This window comes from Sarcophilus harrisii, chromosome 2, assembly GCF_902635505.1.
Source record: "Sarcophilus harrisii chromosome 2, mSarHar1.11, whole genome shotgun sequence".
Classification (NCBI taxonomy): Eukaryota; Metazoa; Chordata; class Mammalia; order Dasyuromorphia; family Dasyuridae; genus Sarcophilus; species Sarcophilus harrisii.
In genome coordinates, this window is record NC_045427.1 from 53,677,692 (window position 1) to 53,692,786 (window position 15,095).

Below are 15,095 nucleotides of genomic sequence, written 5' to 3' on the forward strand. Positions count from 1 at the left end.
ATAAATAATTTACATTTAAGCTCAGATTTTTAAAAAAAGTACATTTTATATAATACTCTTGTGCCTTCATTTACCCAAATCCCACTGACTGTAGTGAAAAGTATTTGTTTTGAGTTCTAGTCAGGCTTTTTTATAAACAAGAAACAAGATCTACCATTTATTTAATGTGAGATCTTAGGAAAGTCACTTAATATCTTAGTCTTAGTTTTTCCATCTATAAAATGGGAAGAATTCTTGCCCTGCCTATTTTATAAAGTATTACAATACCCCATAAACTTCAAAACATTCAAGAAGTGAGTTATTTTTAGACTAGGTCCAGTGTTCATTTTACACCAATTTACACAATTCTCAAAATGAATATTGAGGTAAGGCGCTTATATTCAAAGAAACACGCACCTCTTTAAACCAACTTTGTGATTTTTATTGATGGGTGACAACTTTATATTTCTAGATATCACTAAACTGTGTACAATTAGAAACTCAACATTAGAGAAGAGCAGACAGCAAAATTAAACAAAGCAGACAAAGAAATATCAACTTTCATTATTTTGCCCATTTTTAAATCTTGTGTACACAGAAGCATAAATGCAGTTTGAAATCTTTAATAGCAATAAAGTTATAATCACCCATCTATATTTAGCCTAACATCTTAACTCCAAATATTTGATCTGCAATGTATACTTCAGCAGTTTCCCATCGCATAATTATTAAAAATTCTTTTCCTATTTAGAACCAGCAACTTTATTTTTTGTTCTTTCTGTACATTTTCTTTCAAAGTAAGAACTTTCTCCTCTAAGAACTGGCTCATATTTTTATCCTTTATCAAAAACTAAAGGGGGTAGGTAGGGAGGAGAAGGTGTTTTAAAAAGTTTTTCACTTTTACAAGGAAAGATAAAATTCATTCTCACAGAAATTCACAAGTTTTGTTGCTGGTGCAGGATTTCTTCTACTAGGCAATTAAATTGGGAATTAGATGCAAATCCCCCTTTATTACCACAGGAAATCAGCATTATTCAGAAATAAAGGGGCTTTTGTATTTTTTAAATCAAGCAACAGTCTTTCAACCAAATGATTTTGATTTGGAAGTTAAAAAATCAACATAAACTATGCTGTGTACAAACTCCAAGGGAGTTAATTTCTTTTCCATTCTATCCCACAGTTGCAAAGGAGAAATAAAGTTTCACTCAATAGAGCCATTAGAGAGAGGAAAAAAAGTTAGTAAGAGTTGGTATTCTAGAAAGCAGGTATCTTGCACACACAGCACAGAGAAAAGTTTTAGAGCAGGTCAACTCGGCGATAGTACAGGAGGTAGGCTGTGCGTTCAGCAGAAGGCTTCACCACCTGATACTGGGTTATCACTTTGACTGCCTGGTCATCAATACGTAACCAGCCATTTAGACCAATTTGGAAGACATCTGTAGTATAATGACCACCAGTTGCACTGTTTCCATGATGATAGACCACTGTAAAAAAAGAAAGACTGTTAAGCTATAGCATTTCTCTCTTCAAGCACAAGAAAAATTTCTCAATTTACAAATCCTTTATAGGATCTGGGCAAGTAGTCAAAATAAAAATTTCTGTACAAGAATTTTCTGCCTCAAAACAAGATGCCTTAATTAATGAAGATGTCTACTACTTAATACTTCAATACATTTACAAGAGGAAATCTCTTTTCCCCCCTTCTCAAAATTGAAAAAAACAAACAAAACAACTACCACAAAATACTAATTAGAATAGAAAGGCTGGATTGGGAGTTTTGAAGACCAAGGATCAAATCTCAGCTTTTGTTATGTGGCCATATAACATCTCTAGATGTTTGCTCATTTGGACAATGAGGGCGTTAGCCTAGATAACTTCTAATCTCTCTTCCAGTTCTAAATCTAGAAGTTTACAAATCTTTTAACCAGAATATTTAATTAAGTAGATATTTTTATCCTCAAATATGAAATCTCAGGAAAGAACAGTGATACAAAATGTTTGTCTGTAACACTATTGGACAGACAGAACTCTCATTTAGCTGATCTGTTATTTTAGGAATACAAATCTTCATCCTAACCAGATTTCATCTACAACTACGATTGCCTTTAACTATTAGTTACAAATCAAACCTGTAACAGTAAACTCAAACAATATAAAGCACAGTGTTCAGATAATTGTGGTCATGTGTGTATTTATGGCATGCTTTCACCTACTTTGTCCTATGCCTTATCAAACTACAGAGATGAGTGTTGGACAGTACTTTCACAAATGAGAATTGGTCAGAAAAGGGATTAGGCAAGAATATGAATAATATAGTAAAATCCAATAAACTATCAGAAAAGCCAACCCTGAAATGCTTGCATGAACTTGTGTTTAAAAGTCTAAGTTGGCCTAAAGACTGGTGATTACCACTCATTCCTCTGTGCTAGGAAAGCATGTTCAAATTCAGATTCATCTCTGTAAAAATACACACACCAAATTGAGTTTAAGAATTGTGGGGCTTTTTGGCACTGTTTTTGCTTTATCATGGTATCAGGTATGGTAATGGCAACTACAATTTAAGGCCAATTTTGCTCATTCCTCCACTAACGTCTATTATAAAAAGTTTTCACTCACTCCCACATCATGCTGTGCTTCCTAATTACCATCCTTCCATTCTGAGTTTCCCCAGCTCTGAGAGGTGAGTTTCCCCTTTTGTAGGATCTGAATCTTCACATTACTCCCTTTACCATATCCCATGTGACCCCACCCTTTGCTTTCTAGCATCTGCCTTATTTTCCTTCACTAGAAGATAAGCTCCCTGAAAGTAGAGAATATTCATATCAAAGGCCACATTATATTTATCCATCCATCCTACAGTTAAGCATTTGTCACCTGCAAAGTCCTCTTTACAGAAGTCTATCACCCCATAAAAACCTGCAACTGTCTCACATGGCCAAATGATCACAACAATTCTAATTTTGAGATAAGTTCTCTTTTGGACCTAGTTCAGAGCAAAAAATCATCATCAAATTATGAAAACCTAGGTTTTCCAGATGACAGTACATTCCGTATAACAGTATCTTCCAGGTGAAGTATTATTCAACTTAGTGATTCCTTAACAATATAATTATAAAAACTTTATTGTTGAATACACTATACATACTTACATACCTGCAAAAAGTCGGTAGTTTCTGTGACCTTTAAAATTTTTATTTTTTACACCTGGAGAAAGGAGCTCTGAAAAACAAAATACCAGCAATTCTAAGGCACTGGAAGATTTCTGAACATTAAATACAATATTAGAAAGTCGTCAAGAATTCAATATAAATAAAAAAAACACTGGAGACCACCCTTGCAAAACCTTCTATTCCCACTTTTCCCCTCCTTCTTTCCACTCTCCTCCCCCAGATGGCAGGTAGACCCATACATGTTAAATATGTTAAAGTATATGTTAAATCCAATATATGTATATATAACCATACAGTTATTTTGTTGCACAAGAAAAATCAGACTTAGAAATAAGGTAAAAATAACCTGAGAAGGAAATAAAAAATTCAAGTAGACAAAAACAGAGGGAGTGGAAATACTATGTTGTATTTCATAAAACTGTAAAATTTTTCAAGTGGTTTAACAATTGGGCCATGACCAAAGTATTTCTGCTTAATACAGCAATAGTGAAGTTTTTTTCAACTTTTAAAAAATGGTTACCAGTTAACTAAAACATCAAGAAATGTGCACCAGAGTGAATTATTAAGTCCATGCTAGGAAAACAAAACAAAACAAAATCATAGATCTGCCTCCTCAAGAATCGCTATTCAGACTGCCAAAAGGAAATGTCACTTCAGAAATTGTCTTCATGTCATAAAGCACACCTACTCTGAGTCTACTTAGGCCCTCAGTAAAAGCAATATTAAATCTAAGATGTCAACCAGGTTTACTTATTGCTGGACATCATGTAAAAAGTAATGCACTAAAACTTTCTGCTATTACTTCTGTAATTGTGTTCTGAGTGGGATTTAAGGTCATGTCTTCATTTTTCTTCTAATTAGATGACCCCAAAGCAACTTCAGGTTTAAATCTATCGTCTTTTCCAAATGCCCCATACATTGCCAGAATTCACCTTTACATTTGTATAACTGCACTCAAAGTTTTCTTCTGGAAAATATATCTTGAAGATTCTACTGATTCTTCATGCATTCTTCTAGCAAGACTCTTTGGGGAAATTTTTATTTTTCTACCTAGATGCGTATTTATTAGCTAATAAAGTCATCAGGACAACTCTAACTCTGTAATGTTCTTAGATGTCTTTTAAAATACATGGAAACTAACAAATGATTATTTTGGTTAATGGACTAAAAATTCCTAGATTCGTCACTATAGCTATACTTACTATGAAAACTCCCCAAGAACAGAGTTCACTAAGCAACTGCTTTGCATTCACTTAACCAGAATACCCTATTATCTTTACCTCTATCATGCAACTTTACTTCAAACTGGATTTAGTATATTTCAAACCACATGTGCTTTTACTTTCCCCTTTACTGACATAAAGTGCAAAGGGGTTTCAGTCTAACAGACTGGCTTTGTGAACAAGCATGACTAACTCTTCAGTAATGAGACTGAACTTGGATAGTCTGGTGCTCTCAGATGGCACACCCAAAATGGAAGCTTGGTAGGGGCAATTAAAACTTCAACAACTGGCAGAGATTTCAAAAACCAGAGTTATCCTAATCATAAGGCATCAAAAGAAAAGTTCAGCAGAGGCTCCTTAGATGTAGAATAATCAAATAGGGATAGTATCAGAAGTTATCCTAAAGTTGAAAATTACTAAATTCCATGTTTAATGGCCATAATAACATAAAAATAAAATCTAAACAATGAATGACAATAACACACAAAGTTAAAAACACACAACTTTTCCAAAATTAACTTGCCACCAGAATAAAATCAGTAAAATAAGATTAATATAAAATTCTCAAGTTTTTTACCCAAGAAAGCACAAGATTATAGTAAAAAAAATCAATATAGCATAATGATAAATAACTAGGCATTTCCCTAATCCAATCCTCTACTTTTTCAAAGCCAAAAAAAAAAAAAAAAGTAGATTGTGGTTTATGAAGCTAAATTTTTTCCTCTTTGATACAACTTATACCCACCAATCTTCCTCTAGACAATATCCAGTATTCAAAAATATATAACATTCAGTCAGAATGTTTCTGTGAAAATCTAACACAATTTTTAAAAAATATAACTTTTTTCAATGTTAACATGAAAGGGTCAAACCCAAGGTCTTAAATTAATTATCTTTAAAGTAGCATATTTTTTAAAAAATTAAAAAAACTGTTTCCCTTATTGAATATTACCTCTGCTAATCTCCAAGTCCACAGGATACTCGATATTTTTAATAAGCTTTTGACATCCACCAGTCTTCTCATACACAAACCGTTTGAGGTGTAGAACAAGAACAGGGGGGAGCTTTTCCAGGGTCACTCTCCGACTAATCTCAACCTAAGAAACAGAGGGCACATGAATACATCGCGGTTGTCTGAAAGCACAAAACACCTACTTGCTAACTGACCCACCTCCTGTGAAATGAGGTGGGAAATGATCCCTCTCCTGGCTTCAGTAGCCATGGGCAATGAGTTTGAGAGAAGTAAAGTAACTGAAAACTGAAACCAACAGGAATTACAGAGAGTGAGTGACTGACGATTCTCTTTGTTAATAAGAAGTTGACTACTTCTCAACACTCCCATGATCTGATTTTTCCTTTAACCCCACAGACCCAGAGGGGACAGTCTTCCAACATGACTATGGCTGAAGAATTCATCATGCTACAGCCAACCTGGGGTAAACAAAAAGCTCCCGCAGAGCAGGGCAGATTCTCCAATGATACCCATGTGCTCTGACCTAGTGTCACTCTCTTACATTTTCTCTAAGTTTCATACTCTAAGCTTTTCCAGAAATCCACATGCCACAAATGATTTGGACCCTGACTTCTGGTAGAGCCAAAAGAACACCACATGGCTGAACTTGTAGGGGAGAATTTCCACAGAAAAAAGGTGTGAATCTTTCTCTGTCTCTCCCTCCCCTCTCTCTTCTTTTTATTGAAACTGTGACTTCTTTGGCCTAGGAGCTGCCAGCAGGCTCCTGTCATCTGCCCTGACATTTGAGGGTGCTGGGTTCTGCTGGGAATGTGCCTGGGGTCACGTCATAGGCAGGACTCGACTATTAAAACCACTCTCATGCATACTTCTGCATGTTACTCTTCATAAACAATTATTCTTGTTAAAATGAGCAAAAGGTGACTGGAAGGAGAGGAAAATGAAGCAGGATATGTGATGGATGGAGTCACAGCTCGGCCACCAGCTGCATACAGTTACTTGGGGGAATCACTTCTCTGTAAATTGAGAGTTGGACTGGATAGTCTGAGGTGCACCTGGGCCGGGCCTTCTAGGTCTAATAATGTGTGCTACTTCTGTACTTGACTGGGTATCACATTTCTCTCTAAGATACACCTATCATATTCCAGTTATATTTTTATATTCCTATCATATTCAATAATTTTAAAATGATTTTTCTGCTTTCTCATTTTATTTTGATCAAAACTTTACTAAAAATTTTAGGTGGTACTATCTAAATAAAAGAAACTTTCATATGACCACAATGCAAAACTCTAAACAAAATCTTTTAAAGATATTAAGTGCTAAGAGGAAAAGGCTATTCATTTAACATCTATCACCAGTTATCTTTCTTGCTAATTAACTTCTGTACACAGCTAATACCTACCCTATGGGAGACTCTCAAGATTGAGATTTTGTGTTTCATCAGAGGCATACTGTCTTACACATAAGAGATGCTTAACAAAGATATGCTGACCAATGGAAAATATTAATTAATTTATTTTTACCAGTTAGTAAAAAGTGAGACTATGATAATCAAGTACCACGAAAGTTATATTCTCTGAAAGACTGGTTTCAATGTCTATCCCATATTTTGGAAGCAAATTACTTTTTACAGACATTTCTTTTATTCTATAAATTAAATTATTTTATGCTGAACTCTTTCTTATTGAGTTTTTCATGTTTTCACTGAGTCTCATGAATTTCAGAGGGCAGATAGGTAGTGCAGTGGATAGAGTGCTAGGCCTGGAATCAGGAAGATTCTTCTGAGTTCAAATCTGGTCTCAGACATTTAGTAACTGTGTGACCCTGAACAAGTCACTTAACTCTATTTGCCCGAGTTTCCTCATCTGTCAAATGAAATGGAGAAGGAAATGGCAAACCACTCTGGTATCTTTTACAAGAAAACCCCCAAAAGAGTCACAAAGAATCAACATGACAGAACAACAATTCAACAGCAATATAAATTTCAAGTTACAGTTTGTAACTAAAATGAAAATGGTGTTTTCAAATACAGTTCTAATTCTACAATGGGTTTCAGATTCTTACTTTAAGAAATAACTATTTTAAAGTGTAAAGTACATTATTTATTCAGATGTAATGTAAATGGGAAATACTTAACAAAATAAAAAGAACTACATCATAAATAATGTTATCTCTGATTTTTTAAGTCAGTATGTGATGCGGTCTGCAAGGAACCATTTATATTTGACCCTACTCCAGGCTCAGAGACAAAAAAACTACCATACCATAAAGGACCTTACAGTCTTACTAATGGAGAATATGACACAATAACAAATAGTATGAGAAAGAACCAAAGTGCTATAGAAAAAATTGACTAGGGATAAAATTATTTCATATAAACATGTGTATGTTTCATATATATGTATATAATGTGTACATATGTAGATATAGGCATAACAATATAGAGAGCATATTGTATGTATATGTATGCATCTGTGCCTACATACATATACTTTCACAAATATACAGACATATATGCATGTGTATTATGTCGCTCTACCCTACCACAGTTTCCATTGGGAACATCTAGAATACCTTAGTGTAAAAAATTATATTTGATCTATTTCAAAAAGAGATTTTATTTGACAGAGATAATGTATCTGGGCAAGATCTGTAGGAATAACAGGGACAATAATGATGATACTAGCATTTATATAGCATTTTAAGATTTGCAAAGTGCTTTGCATGTATTATCTCATTCAATTCCCACAAAAATTCTGGAAAGTAGGTACTATTATAATCTCTATTTTATATGAGAACCTATAGGGAAAGAGAGGCAAATACAGACAGTAGTTAAGCGAGTTGTCCAAGGTCACAAAACTAGTATCCAAGGATAGATTTGAACTCGGGTCTCTCTGATTTTTGAATACAAAAAATTCAAGAAAACATCAAAAGATGATACTATTTAACAGCTAATGAATGGTTCACTTTGGCTAGAACATATGCATTCATGAAACAAATAGTGTAAAATAAGAAAAGAAAGATGGCTTGGAATCAGTGTAAGAATCTCAAATGTCAAGCTAAGAATTTTAAAATTTTATCTTCCAGATATTCAATAGCCATTTAAAGCAGTTATTGCATCAATTAATTGTATAGGCCATATCATCTAGAAACCACTGTAAAAAGCAGCACCATCTTCTTTTTGTTCAGCAGTACAGATTAAATTATAAGTCTTTTTTCCTTGCTTCCCATTCTTCATATCTTGAAGTAGTTTTCTCTCCTTAAGTTGTGGTTACAACTTTAAATTTTATGTCATCCTCAGAAGCTTAATTAAAAAGTTCAGCCAACCAATTATTCCAAATTAGAGAGTCCTAATCATGGAAACATCAATCTTTATAAAAATCAACTAGAATAAATCAAGAGGTTCAAAGAACTTTTTAAAAAATCAAAATGGAAAGGAATCTTAAGGATCATCTAGCTCAATCTTGTCCTTTTACAAAAGAGAAAATTCTCCCTAATGCCTCTAGGATAAAGTATAAACGCTTCTGTTTGGCTATAAATGCCTCTTACACTCTTGCCCCTATCTGTCTTTCTAGTTTTATCATACATTAGGCTACTCCTTGAGCTGTCTGGTTAGGCCACACATTCTGATATTCTCTGTTCCATCTTCAGCCTCTACCCTGGCCATTGTCAAAGCCAGGAAGGGCCTCCTTCCTTACCCATAATTCTTTTATTCCTTCAAGATACAACTCAAGCAATATTTCTTCCTACCTGAAGTTTTTATTGATCCCTCCTAACTCTAACCCTCAGGAACCATCCTATATTTGTTCTGTTTATCTTAAATCTGTAATAATTATATATTTTTATCTCTAACAGAACGTAAACTTCTTGAGTAGGAATTAACTCATCTTTTGTATTTGTACCTCTAGGGCCTGCCATAGTGCTTAGCAGGTGGCAGAAGCTTAGTAAATACTTGCTGATTGACTGAAATTTAGAGAGTGAATTTAGCCAATGTCACACAATAATATCATGGGACCATTGTATGCTGAGTCTAAAACTGAATGCACTTTCAATTCACATTAAGGAAACTATTAAATGGCATTATAGTAAATCCAAGGAAACCAAAATCTATTGGGTTCAATTGTCTTAGTTTAGGCTAAATTAGTAATGTAATAATTACATAACTGACAAATTATTGCTAATTTTAGGGAAGAAAAGTAAAATTAAACATATGGCTTGGACAGAATAATTTTTCCACATTCTCTCTTCAAAAGACCTAATTTTTAAATTCCAATACCAAAAAAATAAATAAATAAACTAAATAAATTTTAATATCAATAGAGCTGCTTTGAACTATCTAGTGTAGTGAAGAAAACAATGAATCTAGAGTTGTATCTGGGGACTTTGGTTCAAATTCTTGCTCTGCCATCTTCCCCCGGCTAACCCAGGGTTCTCTCCCTCAGTCAGTTGTCTCTGAGGAAATACCTCTTGCTTGGTTTTTGTGGTATATCCTTGGACAGACTCTCTTGCCACCAGACTTTCCAATGCATCCTGGACTGTGTGTATCTTCTCAGACTGGATATCCAATTGCAAGGTAAAAAATGGTTGCAAAGTAGCAGATTCCTTTGAACTCTGCTGATAAACCACAGATCTAAAAGAATAGAAAAACAAAGATTAAGACAACTCTTAACTTCTGCCACTACCTCCTGAAGCTAATCATTAGGATAAAAGAAAGATAAAATTTAATGCATTTCAAAGTCCAGATAACAAAGATAATCTGAAATGGAGCAAATCATTTCCTCCAAGTTAAATATTATACAACTCATATGATTCCCCTACAACACTTTCATCACCAGTTTGCAACTCTTTCCAGTTAAATTCTCCTTTGTCAAAATGTTCTGAAAGTGAATTTCCTGCAGACAGTATAAAACATTTAGAAGTCTACCTGTCAAGACATACCCAGGAATCATACGAACACAATTACAAAACACTCTTCATACAAATAAAGACAAATGTTACTTGCTTGTAAGTAGGTTGAGCCAATGTAAGATTAAACTACTTATTCAGCATTATATCACACTACCAAAGAATTACTTCATAGAGCTTAAAAAAAAAATCCATCTGGAAGTAGAGTCAAGACTATCAAGGGACTCAATTAAAAAAAAAAGTGAAGGAAGGTAGCGTAACAGCATTGGATTTCAGAGTGGTAATCATTAAAATAATCTGGTACTGGCTAAGAAATAGAATGGCTGATTAATGGAACAGATTAGGCACACAATACACAGTAATAAATGACCCAATGTTTGATAGACAAAAGATCCAATCTTTTGGGATAACTCACTTTTTGACAAAAACTGCTGGGAAAATTAGAGAGTAATTTGGCAGAGCTAGACCAAGACCAACATCTCACATTGTATACCAAGATAAGGTCAAAATAGATACAGGATTTAGGCAAAAGGGGTAATATTATAAGTAAATTTTAGAAAAGCACAGAAATATTTCTTATGTACAGATAAGGGAAGACCAAAGAGGCACAGAAGTTCATGGGAAGTAAAATGGATTATTTTGATTATAATAAGTTTAAACATTTTTTGGGGGGAGGGGGGAAGGGAGGAGAGAAGCCAATGCAGACAAACTTATAAAGAAAGTAAGGAAAGTGAGGGTAAATTTTATAGCAAGTTTTTCTGATAAAGGCTTCATTTCTCAAATATATTGAGAACTAAGCTAAATTTATAAAAATAATGTCATTTTCCATTTGAAAAATAGTCAAAGAACAGGCAATAATCAGAAGACGAAATCAAAGCTATCAATAGTTATAAGAAAAATGCTTTAAATCATTACTGATTAAAGAAATGCAAATAAAACAACTCTAAGGTACCCCACTCTACCCATGAGATTGGCTAATATGACAGAAAAGAAAAATGATAGATGTGCCAACAGTTAACTTTGATTTCTTGCTCTCTCATCTTGCCTCGGAAAAGAAAACAGTTTAGTAGTTCAACATATAATGCTGTTTCTGTGATTTGCTGGGTGACTAAATAGAGTAGGATTTTAAGCACAGATCTCTCCCTTCATAAAACAAACGTGATAAAAAATTAGGTTAATTATTTTCTTTGCTTTGTTTTTATATTTAAAAGTTTTATTCATTTGAAATTAAGATGTCATAGAATACTCTAGCTCAGTTCCACTGTGTGCAAAATAAACAACAGGTGCTCTCTTAGATCTGACTACATAGCAACAGCTTTGATTTTGCATTTTCTACCAAAGCACACTGGCATTACTGATTTTTGTTTTGGTTCCTAGATTGGATCACAGAATTCTGAGCTAGAAAAGGCTGTGAAGATAATCTGATTCAAACTTAAATTCTAGATAAAGAAACTGAGGTTCAGAAAAGAAAGTGTCTTGCTATGGTCCCACAACTAGTAAGTAGCAAAGCGAGGCTTTGAACAAAGGTCTTCTCATTACAAATCTACTACTTTTTGAATAGGTTACATTTTGAATAGGTTATATGAGTGGTTATAAACTATACAAGAGAGTGTTCAGCTAAACTCTAGTTCAAAATCCTAAAGGGGCAGAGATGCTAAGATGGCATGGCTGTCCCACTCTTTCTGATCAGGTCACATCTAGAACTTGGTGTTCTGTCCTACATGCCACAATTTACAGAGGACATTGAAAGATGGACAATATTCAGAAGAGAGGGAACAATGAGGAGAGTGAAAGGCCTTGAGTTAAAACATGACATTTTGAAATAGGAACTAGGCTTGTTCAGTTTTGCCTGGGGGGAGAAACGGGAAGAATGGATGAAAGCTCCAGAGGCAAATGTCTGTCACTGTACCAAAATATCTTCCCAGAATTAGAGGTATGCTGAAGTGAAGGAGGGTGCTGCAGAAAGCCAGGCCATTGAGGTCCCTTTCAAATTTTCAATTCTGAAGAGTAATAAGAATATTCTGGAGCCAAATAAAATTAAGGTGGTGAAGTACCAAAACAGCTATATATAAATGGTAAATCTTTTTAAAAGGCGACGCACCTTATGTGTCCCCCAAAGATGCCAGTAATTGGAGTCTGAATAAAGTCAGCTTGCCGAGTGACTGATGTTTTGTTCCGGGGGCCAACTTGTTCCCATTCATCTTCACTACCTTCTCCTTGTTCCTGTTCATCTTCAGGTACAGAGTGTGTTTCAGGTCCATTGGAAACTGAAAATTCTGAAAGGGAAATATAGCTTACATTTTTATTTATAAAAAATATTAGCAAAAATATATTTTAAAAACTTTAGTCAACATACAAACCTATTTAGGTAATCAAAATGAAAAAAATATAGCTGATGGTTCTTATTGAGTCTACTTAAAAGTATACACATTCTAAATTCAGATATGTGCTACAATAAGAAAAAAAAATCATTGGGAATTTATACTGTGATGGGGAAACCTCAAAATTTAACTTAAAATTCAATTTAAAAGTACAATTACTCTTACAAAAGCTTTGGAAAATATCAATGCAAAATGGTGTCCAGATTTTACTGATGTGGAATATTACTTAACATTAACACCTTAAAAATAGCAAGAACTTCCAAGTCTTTCACTAATGAAGACAGCATCTTTATGCTTCTTAAATATATTATTTCTTTTTGAGAAATGACATTCCTACTGGAAACTTAGTGGATGCCCATTAGTTGGAGAATGGCTCAATAAGTTATGGAATATTATTTTTCTATAAGAAATGATCAGCAGGAAGATTTCACAGAAATGCCTGGAAAGACTTGCATGAACTGATGCCAAGTGGATGAGTAGAACCAGGAGATCACTGTACACAACAAGAAGGTTATATAGGAAGATCAATAGATGGGGCTCTTTCCAACAGTAACATGATTCAAGCCAGTTCCAATGATCTTGTGATGAAGAGGGCCATCTACACCCAGAGAAAGGACTGTGGGAACTGAATGTGGACCACACATAACATTTTCACTCTTTTTGCTGTGCTTGCTTGCATTTTGTTTTCTTTCTCATTTTTTTTCCTTTTTGATCTGATTTTTCTTGTGCAAAACAATAATTATATATATATATATATATATATATATATATATATATATATATATATATATATACATATATACACACACACACGACTTTTTTTTTTTTTAAACATTTAACATATGTTGGATTACTTGCCATCTAGGGAAGAGGGTGGAGGGAAGAGAGGGAAATTTGGAAAACAAGATTTTGCAAAGATCAATGTTGAAAAATTATCCATATTTATGTTTTGAAAATAAAAGGCTTTAATTTAAAACATGAAAAGGAAAAAAGAAAGCATTTTAATTAAATTTTGAATATCGTATAAGAAACATTTTCTACAAATACACACATAGTTAGTATCGCCAGACATTTAAAAACTACTGTTGGGACATTTAGTTGGTATAGTAGAGCACCAGAGTCGAATTCATGAGGACCAGAGTTCAAATCTGGCCTCAGACATTTAACATTTACTAGTAGCATGACCCTGGGCAGGGCATTTAACCCCAATCACCTGGGGGGGAAGGAGAAATCTTTTTTTTTTTTTTTTTTTTTAATGGAAAGGAATAATAGGAAAAATAGCCACTAAAGATTTATGTTCTTAGGGACTTTTTCAACACAATTTTGTGGCAAGTAAAGCAACTGAGATAGCCTACTTTCATTATTTGGTAAAAGAAGTTTCTTTAAGTTCAACATTTCCTCGTGAAGTCCATTTAGAATAAATCCTAGATATTCTTCAGCATCTTCTTGTCGACCCTAAAAAGGAAAAGCAAGATTTACCATTCTTACAATATTTGTAAGTAATGCAGCAAAACTATTCATCTGCCTTGCCCACCCCTCATTTTTGATGTCTCTTTTGGGGAAATGCTTTCTATCTTTAATTATCCCTTTGGGAACTTATTTCTCATCTTAACAGAGTATGAGGGAAATATGCAGACCTTACACCAGGGATTCCAATGATAAAGTTAAAGCTGTAAGGGCCCTCAGAAGTTACCTAGTCCAACTTCATCTTTTTTTAACAGAAGAAAAAAGTTAAATGTGGCCTGAGGTCATACAAAAGTAAACAATAAGAGCTGAAATTTGAACATAGTTGGATTCCAATTCCATCACCCTTTCTACTGACTATATTCTATATAAGAATATAGAAGGAATAGAAGGGGCACAAAAAGGCTTATGGTAAATAGTGATAATGAGCTCCAATTGAGATCAAAATATCTATAAAGCAATGTGGCTTAATGAAAAAAGTATTGGACCTGGGCTCAAATCCTACCTTTGATACTAGCTATAGGACTGTGGGCATACAACCTTTAAGCCTCTCAACTATAAAATGATCATATATCTGACTTGCGCACAGTCACAGCCACTAAGCCACATGCCAGATTTGAACTCAGGTCTGTATAACTAAATGCTAACCGTGGAGGCATCTAGTTGCCACAACTTATTATATGCTATAATATTAAGTTATAATATTACTTATTATAAAAAATCTCCAACCTTTTCAGAGAGGCTTGACTTGATAACTGTCAGTAGTCTATATATATAAGTGGGTTCAAAGGCAGCTCCAGGGCGGATATCCCTTACAATCTTGTCACCAAGAGCTAAAAGAGAAATAAGACACAAGATATAAAAATAAAAGCATATTCAGAAATGGGAGAAAGCAGATATAACAAAAGAATTTGGTGTGCGTATTCTAAATAAGACATATAACAGGTACTTAATAGTTACTGGCTAATTGATACATATCCAGCTCATCAAATCTATAATG

The 15,095-nt window shown here is 34.1% G+C and overlaps 1 protein-coding gene across 4 annotated transcripts in view; it reads right to left on the reverse strand.

Moving 5' to 3' along the window:
- Window positions 1-399: 399 nt before the first annotated feature.
- USP10 (ubiquitin specific peptidase 10) overlaps window positions 400-15,095 on the reverse strand; it is a 69,466-nt gene continuing 54,770 nt past the window's right edge. For 3 of the 4 annotated variants that reach the window (XM_031950190.1, XM_031950187.1, XM_031950189.1), the window contains 7 exons: window positions 14,825-14,928; window positions 13,987-14,086; window positions 12,352-12,526; window positions 9,810-9,975; window positions 5,325-5,469; window positions 3,133-3,198; window positions 1,276-1,463 (listed from right to left, as the gene is read on the reverse strand). In XM_031950190.1, the coding sequence (XP_031806050.1) occupies window positions 1,276-1,463; window positions 3,133-3,198; window positions 5,325-5,469; window positions 9,810-9,975; window positions 12,352-12,526; window positions 13,987-14,086; window positions 14,825-14,928 (944 nt within the window). Of the gene's footprint in view, window positions 1,464-3,132; window positions 3,199-5,324; window positions 5,470-9,809; window positions 9,976-12,351; window positions 12,527-13,986; window positions 14,087-14,824; window positions 14,929-15,095 lie in introns of all 4 variants that reach the window. The other variant, XM_031950186.1, reaches the window with a different exon arrangement.